The sequence below is a fragment of the Macaca thibetana genome, chromosome 5, assembly GCF_024542745.1.
Source record: "Macaca thibetana thibetana isolate TM-01 chromosome 5, ASM2454274v1, whole genome shotgun sequence".
Lineage (NCBI taxonomy): Eukaryota > Metazoa > Chordata > Mammalia > Primates > Cercopithecidae > Macaca > Macaca thibetana.
This window is the reverse complement of record NC_065582.1, coordinates 44611429-44633322: the sequence shown is the minus strand read 5'-3', so window position 1 is coordinate 44633322 and position 21894 is coordinate 44611429. Positions and strand designations below refer to the sequence as shown.

The following is a 21894-nucleotide window of genomic DNA, read 5'->3' as shown; positions in this document are numbered from 1 at the left end:
AGTGAACTGAGATTATGCCACTACACTCCAGTCTGGGTGACAGAGCGAGACCCTGTCTTAAAAAAACAGCAAAAGGCCGGGTGTGGTAGGGCTCACGCCTGTAATCCCAGCACTCTGGGAGGCTAAGGCGGGCGCATCAGTTGAGGTCAGGAGTTCAAAACCAGCCTGGTCAAGATGGTGAAACCCCATCTCTACTAAAAATACAAAAATTAGCCAGATGTGGTGGCGTGCACCTGTAATCCAAGCTACTCGGGAAGCTGAGGCAGGAGAACAGCTTAAACCCAGGAGGCGGAAGTTGCAGTGAGCAGAGACTGCGCCACTGCACTAGGCGACAGAGCAAGACTCCATCTCAAAAAAAAAAAAAAAATAGCAACAACAACTAAAAAAACACTGAGTTGTCCACCTCTAAATGAGTTCCCACAGAGCCTTCCTCTTATAGACCATCTTTCTTCCAGATTCTAGTAACAGGAGTTACAGCCCTCATATCACCCAAACCACAGGCACTTAGAAGCACAGGAAAGACAAGCTCTAGGAGCTATCTTTCCCAGAGCTGTTTAATGTCCAGATTGTGACTAGCTAGGAGAGAGAAAAGACACAGTCCAGGGTACAGAGGCTACACTTTCATATCTTACAATGGATTAATTTTTTTAAAGTGTATTGCACATATCTTTACTGGTTACCACTAGCTTAACAGCAGAGGAAAAATCTGTCACAAGCCCAGTACCACTGCTTTGTATGACTGATCTGTGCTTTGCCAGTATAGATGATATAAAATAAACTGATAGGAAGGGTCACTGCTCTTCTATAGCAGGAATTCTCAAAGAGAAGAAGGACAAGGGGAATTCATATGCCCAAGAAACATTGGCAAAATCTGGAGATATTATTAGTTGTCACAAAGGGAGAGAGAGTGTGTTACTGCCATCCACTAGGTAAAAGCCAAGAATGCTACTTAACATCCTAAAGTTCACAAGACAGCCCTACAACAGAGGATTATCCGGCCCAAAATATCAATAGTGCCAAGGTTCAAAATGCTGCCCTGGAGTCAAATACAATCAAATGTTTGATTTGCTCAGTCATTTGGATTTTCAAGCTATACACTAACAGTTTTTAAAATGTATATAAATCTTTATTACTGAAATTATCGCAGGAAAAAAAAGTCGGTATTTACAAGTCAAACTCTAGCCACAAGCTCCCTTTCCTCCAATTTCTCTCTGTTTTGTTTTGTTTTGTTTGAGTTTGAAACAAGGTCTCACTCTGTTGCCCAAGCTGGAGTGTAGTGGCACAATCATAGCTCACTGCAGCCTTGCCTTCCTGAGCTCAAGTGATCCTTCCACCTCAGCCTCCCAAGTAGTTGGGAAAACAGGCATGTGCCACCATGCCCAGCTACCTTTCCTCCTATTGCAACACGTTTTTATTACAATATTAATACTCTTGGTAATTTAAGGTTCTAGGACATAACTTTCATATCACAATAGAATTATTTGTTCTGATTTGTTTATATTAAGACTTTATACATTTAGGAATATAATTTCCCATATAAACACAAGGTGATACTTACACTGACACATAGCAGAGCTTTCTTTATACTTTATGGGATACACAATATCATAATGATTTCCATTTGAAAAACACAGTAATACCTGAAAGGGAAAAATAAAAGAAATATTTCAGCCCCTCATATATATGACATTTACATAGCAATGTACGTCTCCAATGCCTCTGAATTACTAGATCATTTCCAAACAGATAGTGAGTATTTTAGGAGTAACCTAAAGCTTCAATATTGTCAAGCTACAGTACATCCATATGTTGAAATGTTATATAAGCATTAAATCAAAAAACTCAAAATGATTTCTGGAAATGTTTACAGGATCACAAAAAACTAAAAATAATATATGAAAACATGCTTTCAACTACTTAAAGAAGAAAATTAAGATACTGTAAGGAAATATTTGAAAACCTTATTAATGCTAACCTCTAACAAGCAAAATTTTCTAACAAGTAAAATCAAAGATAAATTTCTTTGTATAAGTGATTTTCTAAATCATCAGAATATACAAAGAAAAATGTGCATTGATTTTGTTTAGAATATAACAATGTATTTCAAAATTTGTTTTGAAAAAGCCAGATCCCTTAAAACGTCCCAGAAACCCCAAAACCCTTCTAACAGTAGTATTTTACTCAATTCCCCTCTAACTTACCACCACTAGAATGGTGGAACACAAGTCACTTCAATTTGGCCTTCATGACTCCAAAATAGCTACTTAAGACAAAAATTCTCTTATAATAAGTCAGTTGATCTTTCTTTCTAGGCTTCACAAAATTTTTCAGTTGCTTCTGCTTTATGACAGATAATGCAACGACACCCTTGTGAGTAAAATTTACAATAGGGAAATATATATGATTACTAAAGTTCCTGGATGTAATGGCAGAACCTATTTTCACAAGTTATTTTAGTACTTAATGTTTACATTGACAAAAAACTAATAACACTCTAATTCATCATATATATTAATGTCTTATATTTCTTTTCAGTGTTTCTATTGAAATGTTATAAAATTAAATACAGTAATTTGTGGGAGCAAAAAAATACAAAATAACATGACTAAGTGACAATAGGAACTTTTAAGAAATCAGAATACCATAACCTTAATATGGAAATATTTCAAAAAATCATTTAAAATTATAGCTTATGAGGTCATGGTAGCAACTAAGTGAGTTTTACTTAAATACTTTATAACACTTTGAAAAATTCTTACCTTTTCAGGAAAATTATTTTCAGTTACTTGTGAAGGAGAAACATTTGGTTCCCGATAAATTATAAAATCTTTCCTGAAAACAACAATTAGAAATTATTTATAATGGACTATACTTGATTAATTTGAATTTAATCATTCATTTATTCATTCCTCAAGGGCCTAATATGTGCCAGGCACTGTCCCAATCACTGGAGATACAAAAGACAATAATGAGATAACTAAGTTGTAAAATATCTATGCAAAAGTAACTTTTTTAACATGTAAAATTTCGAATATAATTTGTATATATTTTAAATTTCAGATATAATTCTTAAGGGAGACTTCAAAAATCAAAGAAATTTTGAAGACAAAATTTAAACTACATTCTGAAAAGAAAAAACAAAGTATTTACCTGCTCCTCTACTGGGTAAAAGTAGCAAAATTGAATACAGGCTGAGCATCCCAAATCTAAAAAGCGAAAATCCCAAATGTTCCAAAACCTAAAAGTTTTTGAGCACCAACATGACACTCAAAGGAAATGCTCAATGGAGCATTCTGGATTTCAGATTTTCAAATTAGGGATGCTCAACTGGGTAAGTGTAATGTAAGTATTCCAAAACAAAACAAAAAAAAAATCGAAATCCAAAAACTTCTGGACTCGACCAATTCAGATAAGGAATACTCAATTTGTAACATGGTGTTTTAGTACAGCTCTAGTGGCCATTCAATGCCACTGACCCTGAGAAAGGAGAAAATCATTTCTCTATAAGGTTGATAAGTGATATTTTACAGAACATAGACGGGAAAAATTTCTGTACCCTTTTCCAAAGTATTTTGAGATTTAAAATTTCTAAACACTGACATATCTAAATGTCAAAATCTAATTGATGTGATTAAAAAAAACTTAGAAAAGATGCTTCATAACCTAAGTATAAAACAGCTTTGCTATTTTAACATTTTTAATATAATGGAATATAATTTCCCAATGGTTACATTTTCTTTTACTTATGTTATTAGTGTTTACCTGTACATAAGAGAAAGGGCACTTATTTCCACTTGTCCTACCCATTCCTGTATTGAAGAAAAAAAGGTGGCATGTAAGTGTCTCACACTTTTTAGATTACACTTTATACTTCTATACACACCTTTATACAGCATATGTAATGAGTTCTTAAAGCTCATTATTAGTAGTAGTATTGTGAATATTATAAAAACATTTGTATAAAGCAGATGACAATATATGGTAAAATGCAGTCCAAGTCTCTCACATACACACACACAAAAAAACTTACTAACAGGGTGAAATGACAGTTCCTATTGGTGTGGTAAGACCACAGCATAGCATCTGTAAGTTGAGAACTTTTTTTTTTTTTTTGAGATGGAGTTTCACTCGTTGCCCATGCTGGAGTGCAGTGGCGTGATCTCAACTCATCACAACCTCCACCTCCAGGGTTCAAGTGATTCTCCTGCCTCAGCCTCCAAAGTAGCTGGGATTACAGGCATGTGCCACCACGCCTGGTTCATTTTGTATTTTTAGTAGAGATGGGGTTTCTCCATGTTGGTCAGGCTGGTCTCGACTCCCGACCTCAGGTGATCTGCCCACCTCTGCCTCCCAAAGTGCTGGAATTACAGGCATGAGCCACCACACCTGGCTCAAGTTGATAACTTATTGAAGGCAAGAGTTATCCTCCAGCCTAGCCCCCAGGACAGAGCCTGGCACATGGTATAAGCTTGGGAAATGAAATACTGAATAGAGGCGGCCAGGTGCAGCGACTCACACCTGTGATCTCAGCACTTTGGGAGGCCAAGGAGGGAGGATCACTTGAGGTTGGGAGTTCAAGACCAGCCTGACCGGAGATCGAGACCATCCTGGCTAATAATACGGTGAAACCCCGTCTCTACTAAAAAAATACAAAAAACTAGCTGGGCGAGGTGGTGGGCGCCTGTAGTCCCAGCTACTCGGCAGGCTGAGGCAGAAGAATGGCGTGAACCCGGGAGGCGGAGCTTGCAGTGAGCTGAGATCCGGCCACTGCACTCCAGCCTGGGCGACAGAGCGAGACTTCGTCTCAAAAAAAAAAAAAAAAAAAGACCAGCCTGACCAACATGGAGAAATCTCATCTCTACTAAAAATACAAAATTAGCCAGGTGTAGTGGCCCATGCCTATAGTCCCAGCTACTCAAGAGGCTGAGGCAGGAGAATCACTTGAACCCAGGAAGCGGAGGTTGCAGTGAGCCAAGATTGCACCATTGCACTCCAGCCTAGGCAACAAGAGCAAAACTCCATCTCAAAAAATAAAAAAAGAAATATTGAATAGAAGCAGAAAATCGGGAAGTATAAAAAAGGGCAGAAGGTCTCTTATCTTCAGGGTAAATGAAGGTACAAAAGACAGCAGTGTGCTAGCAATCGTTTTGAAAACAAGGGAAATTCTACACTCCTTAGAAAAGTCCCTTAAAGCCTTTCTGAAAGACAAATGGCCAGTATATTTCGAAATTTTAAATGTCCCATATACCCTTTGACCCAGCAGTTCAACTTCTATAAATCTATCATAAAGAAATATTTCATGTCTACAAAAGTGTATGTAAAATAATGATGTCACTGGGAGTTATTTGTAACAGTGTTAAAAAAAAAAAAAGAAACAGGAAAAAAAAAGTCCCTAAGATTCCTACAGAATAGTAAAATAATTCATGTTTCAGGCAGGGCACGGTGGCTCATGCCTGTAATCTCAACACTTTGGGAGGCCAAGGCAGGCGGATCACGACGTCAGGAGTTCAACACCAGCCTGACCAACATGGTGAAACCCCGTCTCTACTAAAAATACAAAAAATTAGCCGGGCTTGGTGGCACGTGCCTGTAATCCCAGCTACTCGGGGGCTGAGGGAGGAGAACCACTTGAACCTGGGAGGCAGGGGTTGCAGTGAGCCGAGATTGCGCCTCTGCACTCCAGCCTGGGCAACAAGAGTGAAACTATGTCTCAAAAAAATAAAAATAAATAATTCATGTTTCATCCACACTATAGAATATCATGTATTCATTGAAAAGAATGAGGTATAACCACATGAAATGACCTAGAAAAATCACTCAAGATTAAATTTTAAAAGTAAATCATGGTAAAATAATCCTATTTGTAAAAAACAAACAAAATGACACGTATATTGGTACATGTGCACGCATAGAAAGCGGATGGGGAGGATACATCCTAAACCAACAATAGAGACAGGGAAGTTAACATGAGGAAAAATGAAGAATTTTCATTTTTCATGTATATAGATTTCATTCTATATACATCTATATTTTAAAACTTTTATCATAACAATATTTTCCTAGTAGAAGTCAGTAAAGACTTAATACATTAAGTCACCAAAAACAATGAGCTTTGGTAAATGAATGTTGCCACTTAATCCTTGGAAGAAAAGAAAAACTCAAATAAGGAAAATATTTTAAAGAATGTTTTGATCTTAGACCAGCACAATCTTTTCCCCCAGAGACTTTTCAATAGTTCTTAAAAGTTAGCTCTGATTTTCAAAATGGAATAGGTGCCATATATTAAAATAGATCTCTTAAAATAGGCCTCAGCCTAACAATCATGGCTTCTCACAAACTGCTAGAAGTGATACCCTTTGGTGTAGAGGAAACCGTTCACTGCTATGAGTCTGTTTAGATCAAACACCCAAGCTATGTTTCTAATTTTTATACAAGAAGCATTACATCACTTAAAAACATGAAAAATTCTTCCAGGCACAGTGGCTCATGCCTGTAATCCCAGCACTTTGGGAGGCCGAGGAGGGTGGATTACCTGAGGACAGGAGTTCAGGACCACCCTGGCCAACATGGTGAAACCCCATCTCTATTAAAAAAAAAAACATTAGCCGGGTGTGGTGGCAGATGCCTGTAATCCCAGCTACTCAGGAGGCTGAGACAGGAGAATTGCTTGAACCCAGGAGGCGGAGGTTGCAGTGAGCCAAGATCATACCACTGCACTCCAGCCTGGGTGTTACGAGCGAAACTCCATCTCTAAAAAAAATAAAAATAAAAAATGAAAAATTCTATCAGTCTCAACAAAATGCTACATGAGAATAATGTACTTTTTAGTAAGTAATCTTCAGAATAAGTTATTTTGTAGTCTGGTTAGGTAAACAATGGATATCCTAAAATCTTCCCCAAGCAGTGTATTATTTAAAAAAAAAAAAAAAATCGATACTCTACTACCACTGTCTTCCACCTTAAAACTGTAATTTTGCTTAATCAGCATTTTTGATGTGTGACATACATCTTTCTTGTAAAAGGAATTCCTTCAAAATATGCTTTAACTAATTAACCATACTATATCAAAATTACATAACTTATATGTTCTTAAATAGTCATCAGTATTAAGCTCTTGCTCCTCAAAAGACATTGTTAAGTAAATGAAAAGCCAAGCTTGTAATCCCAACTATTCAGGAGGCTGAGGCAGGGGACTTGCTTGAACTCAGGGAGGCAGAGGTTTCAGTGAGCTGAGATCGTGCCACTTCACCCCAGCTTGGGCAACAGAGCAAAACTCTGCCTCAAAAATAAATAAATAAATAAATAAATAATTTAAAAAAAAAAAGAAAAAGAAAAATGGAAAGCCAAAATACAAACTAGAAGAATGTATTTGTAAAATATACATCCAATACAGGACTTATATCCAGTATAAAGAACTAGTAAAATTCAGTAAGAACAGCAGCAATTAAAACGGGGCAAAAACCTATGAACAGACATTTCACCAACAAAATTAGATGGATGACAAGCACATGAAAAGATGCTCAACATCATTAGAGAAATTCAAAATCACAAGGAGTGCTGGCAAATATGTGGAGAAACTGAAATTCTCATAATATTGCTGAAGAGAAAGCAAAATGGTACAGTCACTTCAAAAAGTTTGGCAGTTTCTCTTAAAAATATATTTACCAGATGACCCAGTAATTTTGCTCTAAGGTATTAATCCAAGAAAAAAGAAAACACATGTCTACACAAAGATTTATAAGCAATTGTTCACAGCAGCTTCAATTTTTCTTTTCTGAGACAGAGTCTTGTTCTGTCACGTAGGCTGGAGTGTAGTGGCGCGATCTCGGCTCACTGCAAGCTCCGCCTCCTGGGTTCATGCCATTCTCCTGCCTCAGCCTCCTGAGTAGCTGGGACCACAGGCGTCTGCCACCACGCCCGGCTAATTTTGTGTGTGTATGTGTGTGCGTGTATTTTTTTAGTAGACGGGGTTTCACCGTGTTAGCCAGGATGGTCTCCATCTTCTGACCTCGTAATCCACCCACCTCGGCCTCCCAAAGTGCTGGGATTACAGGCGTGAGCCACCGCGTCTGGCCTAGCAGCTTCAATTTTAACAACCCAAAACTGTAAAGAACTTAAATATCAATCAACTGGTAAATGTATACATAGCTTGTGACGGATACATACACAGACTATTATTCTTCAATGAAAAGGAACTACTGCTAAATGCATGAATGAATTTCAGTGTTTCCAACAGGCTAAGTTAAAGAAGCCAAATACATAAGACTACAAACTCTATCATTCCATTTATATGCATCTAGAAATGGCAAAACTTAGAAAGCAAATCAGTGCTTGCCAGGACCCAGGGGATAGGGGGAAGGGAATTAACTGCAAAAAGGCAAAAGGAAGCTTTTTGGAGTGATGGAAATGTCCTTTATGATGTTTGTGGTGGTGGTTACATAAGTAGTTACATAAGACTTGTCAAATCTCATCAAATCGTACATTTAAAAGTGATGAATTTCATTGTATGTCAATTTGACCTCAAAGCGGACAAAAACATATTCTCGCACAAGTCTGAGGTACTTTTCAAAATGCTCTACTGTTCCTTATCATTTTAAGAGGATAAAGATGCTTTCTCTGAGAACTGGATGAAGCAACTGAGTTTATCCATCAACTATTTGCCAAATGGTTTCTGTTTTCATTTTATACAGCCATGTATCAGGAAAGTAAAAAAATTTATTTATTTTTTGAGATGGAGTCTCACCCTGGTGCCCAGGCTGGAATGCAGTGGCACAATCTCAGCTCACTGCAACCTCTGCGTCCCAGGTTCGAGCCAATTCTCCTGCCTTGGCCTCCCAAGTAGCTGGGACCACAGGTGCACGCCACCACACCCAGCTAATTTTTTTGTATCTTTGGTAGAGATGGGGTTTCTCTATCATGAACTTCTGACCTCAAGTGATCCGCCCACCTCTGCCTCCTATAGTGTTGGGATTAGAGGCACAAACCACTGTGCCCAGCCCAGGAGAGCAAAAAAATAAGAATGAAGATTTACAAATATTTGTTGCTAGTAACAAAAAAGAAACAACTGTTCAGAAGATACCTAAGACATCTCAAGAAGAGGTTTGATCAGACTGGGGAGATCATAAGAAGTCTTGTGTTTATCAGAAAGAAACCTGGCCAGTCTCCACCGTGAGGAAGAGGTACAACCTGTCCCACGTGTTCTAAACCAGACCAACATTAACACCTTCCTTTCCCATGACCCCAAATCAAATCCGTCTCTGTTCAGTTCACTGCCTCATTTCCTCCCTCTGTCCCCTTCTCTTCATTCCCATTATGCCTCGCCTAGCTCAAATCCTCATAGTCCCAACAGCCTGACCTGCTGCACAGAAATTATTGTGAAACAACACTGTGTGGTTTTCCTGATACAAAGTAATAAATGGCCTTTGTCATTTTATATTTTTTCTAAAGGAAGAAAAAAATTAAAAAATCACGTATAATACTCGCCACCTGGAGATAACAACTGTTAATATTCTGGTGTTTATTCTCCCTATCTGTTACATATAATGTGACGTGGACTTAACACTCATTCTGCACACACAAACTGATCATGAATTAGGTACCCTAAACTGAAAGGTAACTATGGGAATTCCAAAGCAATAAAAACATACACACAATGCCTGCCTTCAAAGAGGCTTATAAACTAAGAAAAACGCAAACCTCAGGAAAATGAATATGTGATCACAGTATATGGGCAAAATTCAGTTTCAGAATTACATAAAAATATATTCAGGACTGGATTTAGAGAAAAAGCCTTCAAAGGTATTTGTCTCCAAAACCAGAGTAATACTTGTTCCTTTTTACACTTAATACAATGTGCGCATTTTTCCATATTAAATACTTTTTAAACTATTTTAAAATGGGTCTTTCTGCCTGTGATCCCATCCACCTCAAACTATTTTTACACAATATTCTTTCATCTATCCATTCAGTCATCAAAATGCCATCCAACCCTTCAGTCAACAAAATCCCTCAGTTCAGGAACATAGCAGTGAACAAAACATATCTGTGTTCATGGAGCTTAATTCAAGTAGGAAGACGACAAACGAAATATACAGTACATTAAATGGTATAAGCACCACAGAGAAAAATAAAGGAGAGGGATACAGGGAATGTGTTGGAAGCTGAGAATTAGAATTTTAGATAGGGCAACCACTACTCTGACTTCCCGCAAAACCTTATATGGCTTCCCAATGCCTGATGCCTAGGCCCCAGGCCCAGAGGCCCTGATTCAGGTCTGGAATAGGGGCCAGGGAATCTGCATTTTCACATGCACATCAAGTGATTTTGATACAGATAAACTACAGATCACACTTTGAGAAACACGGTTCTAAAGCATAAGCTCCAAACCACTGACCCTAACACTGAAGGCTCTCCCACAGTTTGGCCCCAACCTGCCTTCCAACTCCTTTCTCACTGCTTCTTACCTACACATGCTCAATGCTCCACACAATCTGAACTGTTTTCTGAATCTGCCTTGCTCACAGTTTTCACTGCCTGGAATGCCCTTCGGCCCAGGCATTTCCTATTTAGAATCTATTCAGACTTCAAATACAAACTCACTCTCAAAGTGTTGCTTTGTCTACCCAGCTAGAAATAACACTTTGAATGCCTACAGCATCACAGCTATATAACTCTTGTGACAAATCTACTTTTCTAGCTTGTATTGACCTTCTTTCCTATGACAGGGAAACTTTTTTGTCATCTACATTACCTCTGCATCCCTAGGGTGACTAGGAATTATTGGCCCATAACAAGCACTCAAATTAGTGTTTGGCAACCAAATGGATACACCAGTCATCGATCAAACATCCTTGGTTCCTATATTACATTCCCTTTACTCCTTAACTCTTCTTAGCTTTTTTCTTTGCCAATGTTATTTTTACCTTAACATTCTAAATGGCATTCCAAGATATCTGGATTTTTATAGTAAGAATGTTAGTTTTGTAAACAGAAAATTCTTTTAACATCGTGACTGAAAAAGTATAGCAGCAGGAGTTGGTAGGTAAACGCTATCCTTTTCTGTCTCAACAGTCTCTTCCCTCTTCACGAGATGATCATGGAAATAGGAACCTGCATGAAAGAATTCTACCTTCTCACTATTCACAATAGCAAAGACCTGGAACCAACCCAAATATCCATCAATGATAGACTGGATTAAGAAAATGTAGCACATATACACCATGGAATACTATGCAGCCAGCCATAAAAAAGGATGAGTTCACGTCCTTTGTAAGGACATGGATGAAGCTAGAAACCATCATTCTCAGGAAACTATTGCAAGGACAAAAAACCAAACACTGCATGTTCTCACTCATAGGTGGGAATTGAACAATGAGAACACTTGGACACAGGAAGGGGAACATCACACACTGGGGCCTGTCATGGGGTGGGGGAAGGGGGGAAGGACAGCATTAGGAGATATACCTAATGTAAATAACGAGTTAATGGGTGCAGCACACCAACATGGCACATGCATACATATGTAACAAATCTGCATGTTGTGCACATGTACCCTAGAACTTAAAGTATAATTAAAAAAAAAAAAAAAAAAAAGAAAGAAAGAACTCTACCTTCACAGTTGCCTAGAAAGAAAAACTCTGCAGGCCGGGTGTGGTGGCTCACACCTGTAATCCCAGCACTTTGAGAGGCCGAGGCAGGCAGATCACGACGTCAAGAGATCGAGACCATCCTGGCCAATAGTATAGATGGGTGAAACCCCATCCATACTAAAACTAAAACAATTAGCTGGGCATGGTGGTGCGCACCTGCAGCCCCAGATACTTGGGAGGAGAATCGCTTGAACCCACGCTGCAGTGGGCCAAGATCGTGCCATGCACTCCAGCCTGGCAACAGAGCGAGAATCCATCTCAAAAAAAAAAAAAAAGAGAAATCAAACTTCACCCTGTCCAAGGTTACATACACACCAACGTAGCATTCTGAAAATCATCACCCCAGTATTATTTCAGCCTTTTATACTCCTCTATACACTGTAATAGTAATCTTCCATTTTAATGAATTTTAAATACATTATTTGGATATATAAAAATAGAAACATACTAGAAGATCGTAACATACCTGTGGATTTTCCAAACGCTTTAAATATTCTTCAAATGATCCTTCTATAAACTGCAAAAAATAAATCTATTAGAAATGTCATCTAAGATATATGTCAAAAGTTAACCGCTTCACTGTGTAAACAACATTCACTGTGAATTACTGTTTGTACATAAACCTAAAATACCTCAGTATTATTTAAAAATATGTACATAATCTAATTATGAAAACATACAGCAATCACTAAAGACCATAAACATACAAAAGAATGTAAAAAAGGAAATTATGTCAGGAAAGGTTTCCTGAAAGAAAAGTGACTCAAGATGAATACTGGACAGGATCTGGATGGCAACAGGCAGCTGATACTCTACAGAGAGGGCCAATGTGGCATGAGGAGGAAGAGGAACACTGTGTTGGGAAGACAAGCAATCTGGCCAGCTGGAGCAGGACAACCTGTTGTGGAACTGAGGGGGAGAAGAACCCAAATGGGGGCATATTTACAGAGGGCCTTGAGCCCAGGAAGGACTTACAGGCTAGATGGGAAAGGCCATTCAAGGCCACTGCAGGTGACATTCTGAACTGAGGAATTATATAATGAAAGCAGTACTTTAACTTGGTAGTAGCCAGTGTGTGGAAGGGAATAAAACAAAGACTGACTTACTAGCTAAGAAATAGTATAGCTTAACAATACAGATAAAAGTACTCATTGTCTCTCAGTTCAGTGACACCAGAAAGAGCGATGAGAACTAATAAGGCTAAAAATATTTTGAAGCATCAACAGGATTTTTCTAATACAGCTTGCTTCATTGCTTCATTGTTACTTTGACATAAAAATAGGGTTTATTCAAGCTGTGTAATAACCCAACCTTTTTTATGTTTCTTTTTTTTTTTTTTTTGAGACGGAGTCTCGCTCTGTCGCCCAGGCTGGAGTGCAGTGACCGGATCTCGGCTCACTGCAAGCTCCGCCTCCCGGGTTTACGCCATTCTCCTGCCTCAGCCTCCCAAGTAGCTGGGACTACAGGTGCCCGCCACCTCACCCGGCTAGTTTTTTTTGTACTTTTTAGTAGAGACGGGGTTTCATCGTGTTCGCCAGGATGGTCTCGATCTCCTGACCTCGTGATCCGCCCGTCTCGGCCTCCCAAAGTGCTGGGATTACAGGCTTGAGCCACCGCGCCCGGCCCTTTTTTATGTTTCTTTCATAGCAATCACACTCATTTGAGAAATCTCTAAAAGTCATTCGTTGAACCACCAAATTCAATTGCATTTAAATTACAGTCCCAGTTGATTTAGCAAAGTGATATACTTAAAGACATTAAAGTATACTCCCTCGTCTATAAAAATCTTTTAAGCACCCTTGGATTTTAAGATTGAGATTCTTTTACAGATTATATAATGTCAAATTGCCAAAAATATCTTAAATTTCAAAACATATTTATAATAAAAGAGCCATATATATTAAAGAGCCCACCAATCAAGGGCTACTGTTCTATATTAGATGATTATAGGTCTAAGAAAAAAAAAAACACACACACAGAACCATTTAAAGTTACAAGAGACTGCAGAATTCTGACACAAGCCTGCATCCTATCTGAGAGTCTTCTTTCTGAACAGAAAGTGTCCATCTATGATATGGCTGAACAATGTCATAACAAGGCATAATTCTTTCTACAATATCTCTTTCCAATTCTGGACAAATGAAACTGCTTGAAGGTTCATATAAGGAAAGTGAAACTTTTCCCCATGGAACTTTCAACCTATGATCATACCTCATAAGATTATATGGACTAAGGCCAGGCGCGGTGGCTCATGCCCGTAATCCCAGCACTTTGGGAGGCCAGGGCGGGTGGATCACGAGGTCAGAAGATTGAGACCATCCTGGCTAACATGGTGAAAGCCCGTCTCTACTAAAAACACAAAAAATTAGTCTGGCGTGGTGGTAGCGGGCACCTGTAGTCCCAGCTACTCTAGAAGCTGAGGCAGGAGAATGGCATGAACCTGGGAGGCGGAGCTTGCAGTGAGCCGAGATCGCGCCACTGCACTCCAGCTTGGGCAACAGAGTGAGACTCCATTCAAAAAAAAAAAGATTATATGGACTAAAAAAATATATGCAAAGCACTTAATGTTAATGCCTGGCACATAGTAAGCACCTCAACCAATGTTAGCAATGTCCATTATTATCAACAGTTTTACCCTCTGGGGCCAATGATTAGTAAGAATTTAAAGACCACTCCACCTCCCCACTTCCCTTCTCTACCACACCTTTGTAATCTTTGTACTCTCTTATCTAGCCTCTGTATTACCAGTTTTTTTTAATAAAACAAGGTTTCAAGCCTATTATTTGCAAAGTATTATATCAATGTTCTCTACCAGTCAACTGGGGGAAACAACATCCAAAGTTGTCAGGTTACATAATTCTAGGTCTTCAAACCAGTAAGTAATAAATCCTATAAGACTTTGAATGTAAAATGAAAACAGGTCACTGTGGCATCTTATTTCACATACTACCGAGAAAATTGTATTAAGCTGTTACACAACATTTTATTAACTATTAATCACTACTTACATAATTATAGAGTTCTGATATGTGAGTTCACACTGAACCCTGAAAATTAAAAACCTGTAAATGCCTTCTGATAAAATTAAGCGCTCAGCATTACTTATACGCAGGGTATTTTTTACACTGCAAGTCTGAATTTTTTTTTTTTTTTTTTTTTTGAGAGAGTCTCACTCTGTCACCCAGGCTGTGGTGGAGCAGCACAACTCGGCTCACTGCAACCTCTGCCTCCTGGGTTCAAGCAATCCTTGTGCCTCAGCCTCAAGAGTAGCTGGGACTACCGGCACGTGCCACCACACCCAGCTAATTTCTTTTGTATTTTTAGTAGACACAGGGTTTTGCCATGTTGGCCAAGCGGGTCTTGAACTCCTCACCTCCCAAAGTACTGGGATTACAGGCGTGAGCCACCATGCCTGGCCTGAATTTTTTTTTTTTTTTTTTTTAATTTATAGGGAGTTGCCAATCACAGACACCACTATTAATCACAACACCCCCAATTCCCTGACCATGTCAGACAAAGCCCACTCTTAGTATGCAAAGGCCTTGTCCAGGTCATCTTTTCATCCCCCAGAGCTCAGCGTCTTATCCATCATTGTAGCTTTCTAAATGTCCAAATAAATGCAAAACATATAATAGCCTGGAAAATAACGTAACTGAATAACTAGATAAAGTTCAATAGAGAAGTTTTTTTATAAGTGTTATTTTCATAAAATGCATTAAGATCCAGCCTGTGAAATTTCTACTAGAAACTTCTAAAAGCCAAAATGTAAATCCAAGTCAAGACACCATTACATGTTTGAAATTACAAGTTACCGCTTCAAATTTCTCTCTGTTCTCTCGAAGATAATGAATACAGGCCATTCTGACTTCAACATGGCGAGACTGAGAGTGCAATACCTAAAAACAAAAGGCAACAAACACACTATTAAGCATTCAGTTAAAAGTTACAACCTAATGTCTTCTTTTACACCCAAAATAATCTGACAACCAATAGATTATCAGTCTTCCTCCACTTCCCTTTCTAAAATTTCGGTATCTATTCATTCCTACCTCTTCCTCTAACCAAGCACAGCAAAAACATGACATATACAAACAATACTACTTCTTAAGCCAAATTTTGAAAAGAATTTATTAGCCTTTCTCCTTTAGGACATTTTTGCAAATTTAGGACACTCTCTTCCCTTGGCCATCCCTCCACAATAACTTTACTCTTCACAAAGAAGAGCTAACAAAATCCATGCTATGCCACGCTCAACGTCATCCTATACGTATTGAAAAAGACAAACTGGCAACTTCAGTAGGAATGTATTTTGAAGCTTTCAGCCTGTAAAAGGCCGATTTATTTTTCCCATTAATTCTGAATCCACTTAGAGGCTCTATGTAAAAATTTAAGTCCACTATAGTTTCAGAAAAATTAAGGCACTCATTCTTTCCCTGGTGATCAAGCTTACAAGACAAGAAAGAACATCCAAGTAGGCAGCACAAGGGGTGCAAAAATGTTGTGTGATGTCATCCCAAGAGGTTTGGGATTTGTTTTTATGCCCAAATTGTAAAGTACCAACCTACAAAGTATGATCCAGATCCTCTCACTCTGTAGTTTTCATTTTCTTCTATTAAACAACCAGTTCAACAAAAAGATAACTTACTGGCATGTGGTCTTTTACCAATATTCTAAAGCTGTGAACTGAAATAATTATTTTTTTTTTTTGAGACGGAGTCCTGCTCTGTTGCCCAGGCTAGAGTGCAGTGGAACAATCTCGGCTCACTGCAACCTCCGCCTCCTGGGTTCAAGCAATTCTCCTACCTCAGCCTCCTGAGTAGCTGGGATTACAGGCACCCACCATGGAACTTGGCTAATTTTTGTATTTTTAGTAGAGACAGCGTTTCACCATCTTGGCCAGGCTGGTCTCAAACTCCTGATCTCGCGATCCACCCACCTCAACCTCTCAATGTGCTGGGATTACAGGCATGAGCCACCGCACCCAGCCTGAAACAACTATTTCTTATCCAATGCTTCCTTCTAGCCAGCTCCGAATTTTTTTCTTCCCCCCAGAGAAAGTCTTTCTCTGTCCGCCCAGGCTGGAGTCGGGAGTACAGTGGTGCAATCTCGGCTCACCTCAACCTCTGCCTCACAGGTTCAGGCGATTGTTCTGCCTCAGCCTCCCGAGTAGCTGGATTATAGGTGCTGCCATGTCCGGCTAATTTTTGTATTTTTAGTAGAAACAGGGTTTCACCATGTTGGCCAGGGTGGTCTCAAACTCCTGACCTCAGGTGATCTACCCGCCTCAGCCTCTCAAAGTGCTGGGATTAAAGGCATGAGTCACCGCGCCCAGGCCTAGCTCCCAATTCTTTAACATGCTTAAAGGAGATTAAAATTCTTTTCTATTACTAGGTATCTCAAAGATACTCCTGTACCCTAAAGGGTTATAGTTTAAAAAAAAAAAAAACACACACACACACTTAAAATAACACATTTCAAACTACCATCAAGATCTCTTAATTTATATTAATAGAAAGTAGCTTTAAGAGTTACAGATCCTGGCCGGGCACGGTGGCTCACGCCTGTAATCCTAGCACTTTGGGAGGCGAAGGAGGGTGGATCACCTGAGGTCAGGAGTTCGAGACTAGCCTGGCCAACATAGTGAAACCTCACCTCTACTAAAAAAATAAAAAATAAAAAAATTAGCCAGGCGCGGTGGTGCATGCCTGTAGTCCCAGCTACTTGGGAGGCTGAGGCAGGAGAATCGCTTGAAACCAGGAGGCAGAGGTTGCAGTGAGCCGAGATCACGCCACAGCACTCCAGCCTGAGTGACAGAGTGAGGCTCTGTCTCAAGAAAAAAAAGACAAAAAAGTTACAGATCCAATTAAGTGGTTCTCCCTTTACGTTTAGCGTGAGTAGAGAATTTGGGAAAAGGGAGGCTCCAGCTGTGCATTCTACAGCTCTCCTGGTAACAACCAGGCTCATTTATACTCACAGAACCGGCACAACTGCCTGGACGCCTAGTATGTCCTATTACACTGAGATACCTATTGAGGTTAGCAATTAGTTTGTTTTCATTGTAATAACTGGTTTTCAGTTTAACCGATTCTACCTTCACTGCTGTTGTCGGACACGATTAAACTGTATTCGTATACATTCTAAGAGTCCGTGACCAAAAGAACTATCTATATATAAAAATAACCACCATAAGAATTTTTTTGCCAGCCGGGCATGGTGGCTCACGCCTGTAATTCCAGCACTCTGGGAGGCCGAGGCGGGTGGATCACAAGGTCAGGAGATCGAGACCATCCTGGCTAACACGGTGAAACCCCATCTCTACTAAAAAAACACAAAAAATTAGCCGGGCACAGTGGCAGGCGCCTGTAGTCCCAGCTACTCAGGAGGCTGAGGCAGGAGAATGGCGTGAACCCGGGAGGCAGAGCTTGCAGTGAGCCGAGATCGTGCCACTGCACTCCAGCCTGGGCGACAGAGCAAGACTCTGTCTCAAAAAAAAAAAAAAAGAATTTTTTTTGCCAATTCAACAAATGACATTTAGCAACACTTCTTTCACAGAAGCCATGTTAGACACTATTATGAATCAAGGTATTATTAGTATAAATAAACCACAGTGTCATCTGATAGGGCTTTCCTCTGCCATTAGCAAAGTGGAGCTAGTCTTAAAGCCATTTACCTAGCAACAGGTGGCAAATGTAAGTTAGTAAAGCTTATTTTCAATCAAAAACAATGGTAGGCATATCTATTGGTTTTTCTCCTCTTTTAATAAAGATTAGGGCACATACAATCTATCGGAACCCCTTGCTCAGAAGCAAACTCTCAGCAACTTCTATAAAGTGTGAGAGTGCTGGTAATTTACAAAGTCAAGCACTGCAAGAAAAGCAAGGTTAAATGACAACTTTTTAAAATGTAAATTACTGTGCAAGGTTGAGAACACTCCGGAAGAATTAAAGTAGTATGACAAATACCTCTGCAAATTAATATATACATGAAAGCAAACGAGAAGGCTTTCCCATTTTTACTTGGGACAAGACAGTGATAAATACTGGGAAAGGCTGAGACACTGTTTTAGCAAGTCCTCTAAGAGTGTCCTATTTTTAGCTCCATGGCTGTGGAGCTGATTCAGGTCAGGCCTCCGGCAGGCCCAAATCCACAAGTGTAAAAAGGAAATGGCCTATCTAAATCAGATAATTCGGAGAGAAAGACCAAAATCCTAACTCAAGTCTCCTCCCCTCTTTAAAAACTGCCACTTAGATTATTTACTCTGATTCCTTCTTAGAAATGATGAATATTTGTGATTTTATAGGAGAAATTGTTGGCAAAAATATAAATCCTTGGTACTTATTTTAAAAGGGAAGCCTGACGTTGGTATTACTTCCTCTTTCCCACACACACACTTTGCCTTTGGCGATGATGGCTATACCTGTAGTCTACTGAACTTCTCCCAAAGTTCAAGGTCTTGAGCTAAGCTCATCAGACTAAAAAGGAGTCACATAACTGGGAAGGGTAGTCCCTTATGCCTAACCTAAGCCCCATCACAAAATACAATAAAATGTGTTACCTGATGTAACAAAGAGTTCTTAGTGTAAACTAGCTCTTGCCCCCTTTCCAGTTAAAAACAGAGATCCCACTACAATAACAGAGAGGTTTCTGTATAATCAAGGCCACCAAGTATCTATGGTATGCACTGCGGAAATCAGGCACACCTTTCTGCTTCAATATAAACTAGGACTCAGATAACTCAAATTCAAGTAAATTCCAAGCTTCCCTTACCGCCATTTACTTCTACCTCCTCGCTTACCAAACTCTTGCTAGGTCTAACAGTACGTAATAAATATGGGCTGAATTCACTTCCACCTCTTCCCTAGCTTCTGGAGGTGCTGAGGAGTTCAAGGAAGCAAGACAGATACAGACTCAGAAAATTCACAAATGGGGCAGACTATTTACCTACTACTAATAAGGACTGGAGGGAGTGGGTGGGTGTTAACATACCTCACAGCAACATTGAAATAGAGAAAAGTCTAACGGACAGAGCCTGGTTTGGGGAGCTTCTGGAAGAATGTTTCAATGACAATGTCCACAACATAAAGCAACAGTTTGTGTCCGTTAAATCAATTTGTTTTAAAGAAAGATTTTACTCCCTATGGCAAATAAATGGCTTGCCTTTTAATGTTTAAAAACAAGAAAACAGACTGGCCTCCAGATGTTAAGTAAAAGATTTACTCACAAATAGAAATTTTTAAAGTTATTTAGCATTCAAAAGAGGTGAGGGAAAACAGAAACATCATAAAAACCCCACAGGGGGGTAGGGAGCGGTGTGCGATGGGGTGTGGGGAGCAGGTCCTAGGTCAAACGAAAGCACATGTGAAAGGTCTGAAAGACACACCAGAGCAGAAACTTTTATCCAGCTACTTCGGCAGCTATTTTTCAATACAGGATAGGTTTTGGTGACAGTACACCTACAACACAGTGTTACATAACATGGAATAAGCTCGCTCAAAAAAAAAAAATCAGAAAAATCTTCCTGAGCAACTGTGTTAGAAAGTGGTTTTGAAAAGCTCCAGTTACACGTACCCTTTCTACTACCAACATCAAAACAGGCTTTTTTTAAAAAAAAGTCAGTTCTGTTTAGTATACCTACACAGCCCAGCAGACCATAATAAAGGGTGGAACCTACTCAAAGACAAATCCTTCAAAATATTCTATATTTGTAAAAGGTTGGTTTTCTCAAACGGCAGTTTGCCCATTTCATTCAAGTGACATGGGCGAGCTTGCCTACCCCACATTCCAAAGTCCAGCAGCAAACCAAAATATGTTCCACAAGTAAAGTTGGATCCACCACTTCTAGTAAACACTTGTTTTACTGGAGTGGGGTGAGCGTGGTGCTTCTTAAACTAAGGGATGGAAGGTGAATGCGGAACAGAAGTGAAAAATATCATGTCGCCAGGTCCCCAGCAATAAATCAACTGTACAAGCTCCGAGCAGGCCTCACAAGTTGTCCTCAATCCATTACCTCTTCATCAGGAGAGAGACACCCCGTTAATTTGCGAGCTTTGAAGTTTCAATTTGCACCTTTCAGACGCAAAGCAGCGTCCCACTCCGGCGTTACAATGGGGCGCTGTGACGACAGCGAGGGCACGCGCAGCCCCGGCCGTGGGCGGCCCGGACAGCCCGCAGCTGCCTCCCCACCCAGACCCGCCGGGCCGTCCCCGCCTCCCCTCGCACCACCCCCCCCCCTGCAATTACCTGCTCCGCCACTGCCCGGAACAGGCACGACCCGTCCTTGGCGACCAGTTTCCGATACAAGCCCAGTTTCCGCAGATAGGCGTCCATGGGCGTCGCGTCCTCGCGGGGCCCCGCGCCACCCTGGTCCCCGCCGTCGGGGACGCCGACGGCCGCCTCCATGTTGCTGGTCCTGCTACAGGCCAGGCGCGGCAAGGGCTAGCCCCACATGGCCAGGCCGCCGGCAGCTCGACGCCCCGGCCTGGGGCAGGCGGCGGCTCGGGCTGGGGCTCGGGCTCCGCGAGCGGCGGCAGGCGGCGGCGGCCCGAGGCAGCGTTCCGCGCTCTCCGGGCGCATAGGGGAGCCCTGCCTAATGCATGGCTGTCCGCACGCGGCCGCCTCCTCAGAGCGAACACGCGCCCACAACAAACGGGAGGAGCGGGATTAAGGAAAACCCCGAGAGTGAGCAGTCACTTCCCGACGGCCTCGCTGGCTGACTCAGGACCCAGGCCGGGGGTCGCCGCCCCCACAAGTTTCCTCGTCCGTACCGGTGTGAAGCGAGAAAACCCCCGCCCCTGACGCGCACGCTGGGCCGGCTCAGGTGAAGCGAGGCCTGCGTCCCCCGCGCACTCCCCACGCCGGGAGCCGAGGAAACCAAAAAAGAAAGACGCGGCCTTTCGTTTCCCCACCTCGCTGGAGGACGCCGGAGGGGCGGGGAGCGGGTGGGGGCGCCCGGGAGAGAACAGCACCTCGCAGCCCAGAATTTGTTTTCGCTTTCGGCCCGACAGCGGAGAGGACGGCGGGAGGTGTAGTCTTGGCAGCCGCAGGAAGTCGGCTTGCGGCAGGCGGGGACGCGCGGGCCGGCCTACCCGGGGGAGGCACCCGGGAGGCGCGCGGACTACAAGTCCCTACAGCGCGGGCGCCGCCGCCACCGCCCCAAGCGGACTTCGCGCTGCTCTGGCGCCGCGTCCGCGAGCAGGCCGAGGGGCTCTGCCAGCCGACGTGGGGCGAGCAGCGCGCGCCGCCCGCC

General features: G+C 41.2%; 1 protein-coding gene across 3 annotated transcripts in view; it reads right to left on the bottom strand.

Moving 5' to 3' along the window:
- OTUD4 (OTU deubiquitinase 4) overlaps positions 1-21894 on the bottom strand; it is a 48117-nt gene extending 26223 nt beyond the window's left edge. For 2 of the 3 annotated variants that reach the window (XM_050791760.1, XM_050791761.1), the window contains exons 1-6: positions 20889-21894; positions 15461-15544; positions 12115-12165; positions 3763-3809; positions 2760-2832; positions 1559-1640 (exon numbers count right to left, since the gene is read on the bottom strand). In XM_050791760.1, the coding sequence (XP_050647717.1) occupies positions 1559-1640; positions 2760-2832; positions 3763-3809; positions 12115-12165; positions 15461-15544; positions 20889-21047 (496 nt within the window). In that variant the 5' untranslated portion in view covers positions 21048-21894. Of the gene's footprint in view, positions 1-1558; positions 1641-2759; positions 2833-3762; positions 3810-12114; positions 12166-15460; positions 15545-20655; positions 20753-20888 lie in introns of those variants that run through there. The other variant, XM_050791764.1, reaches the window with a different exon arrangement.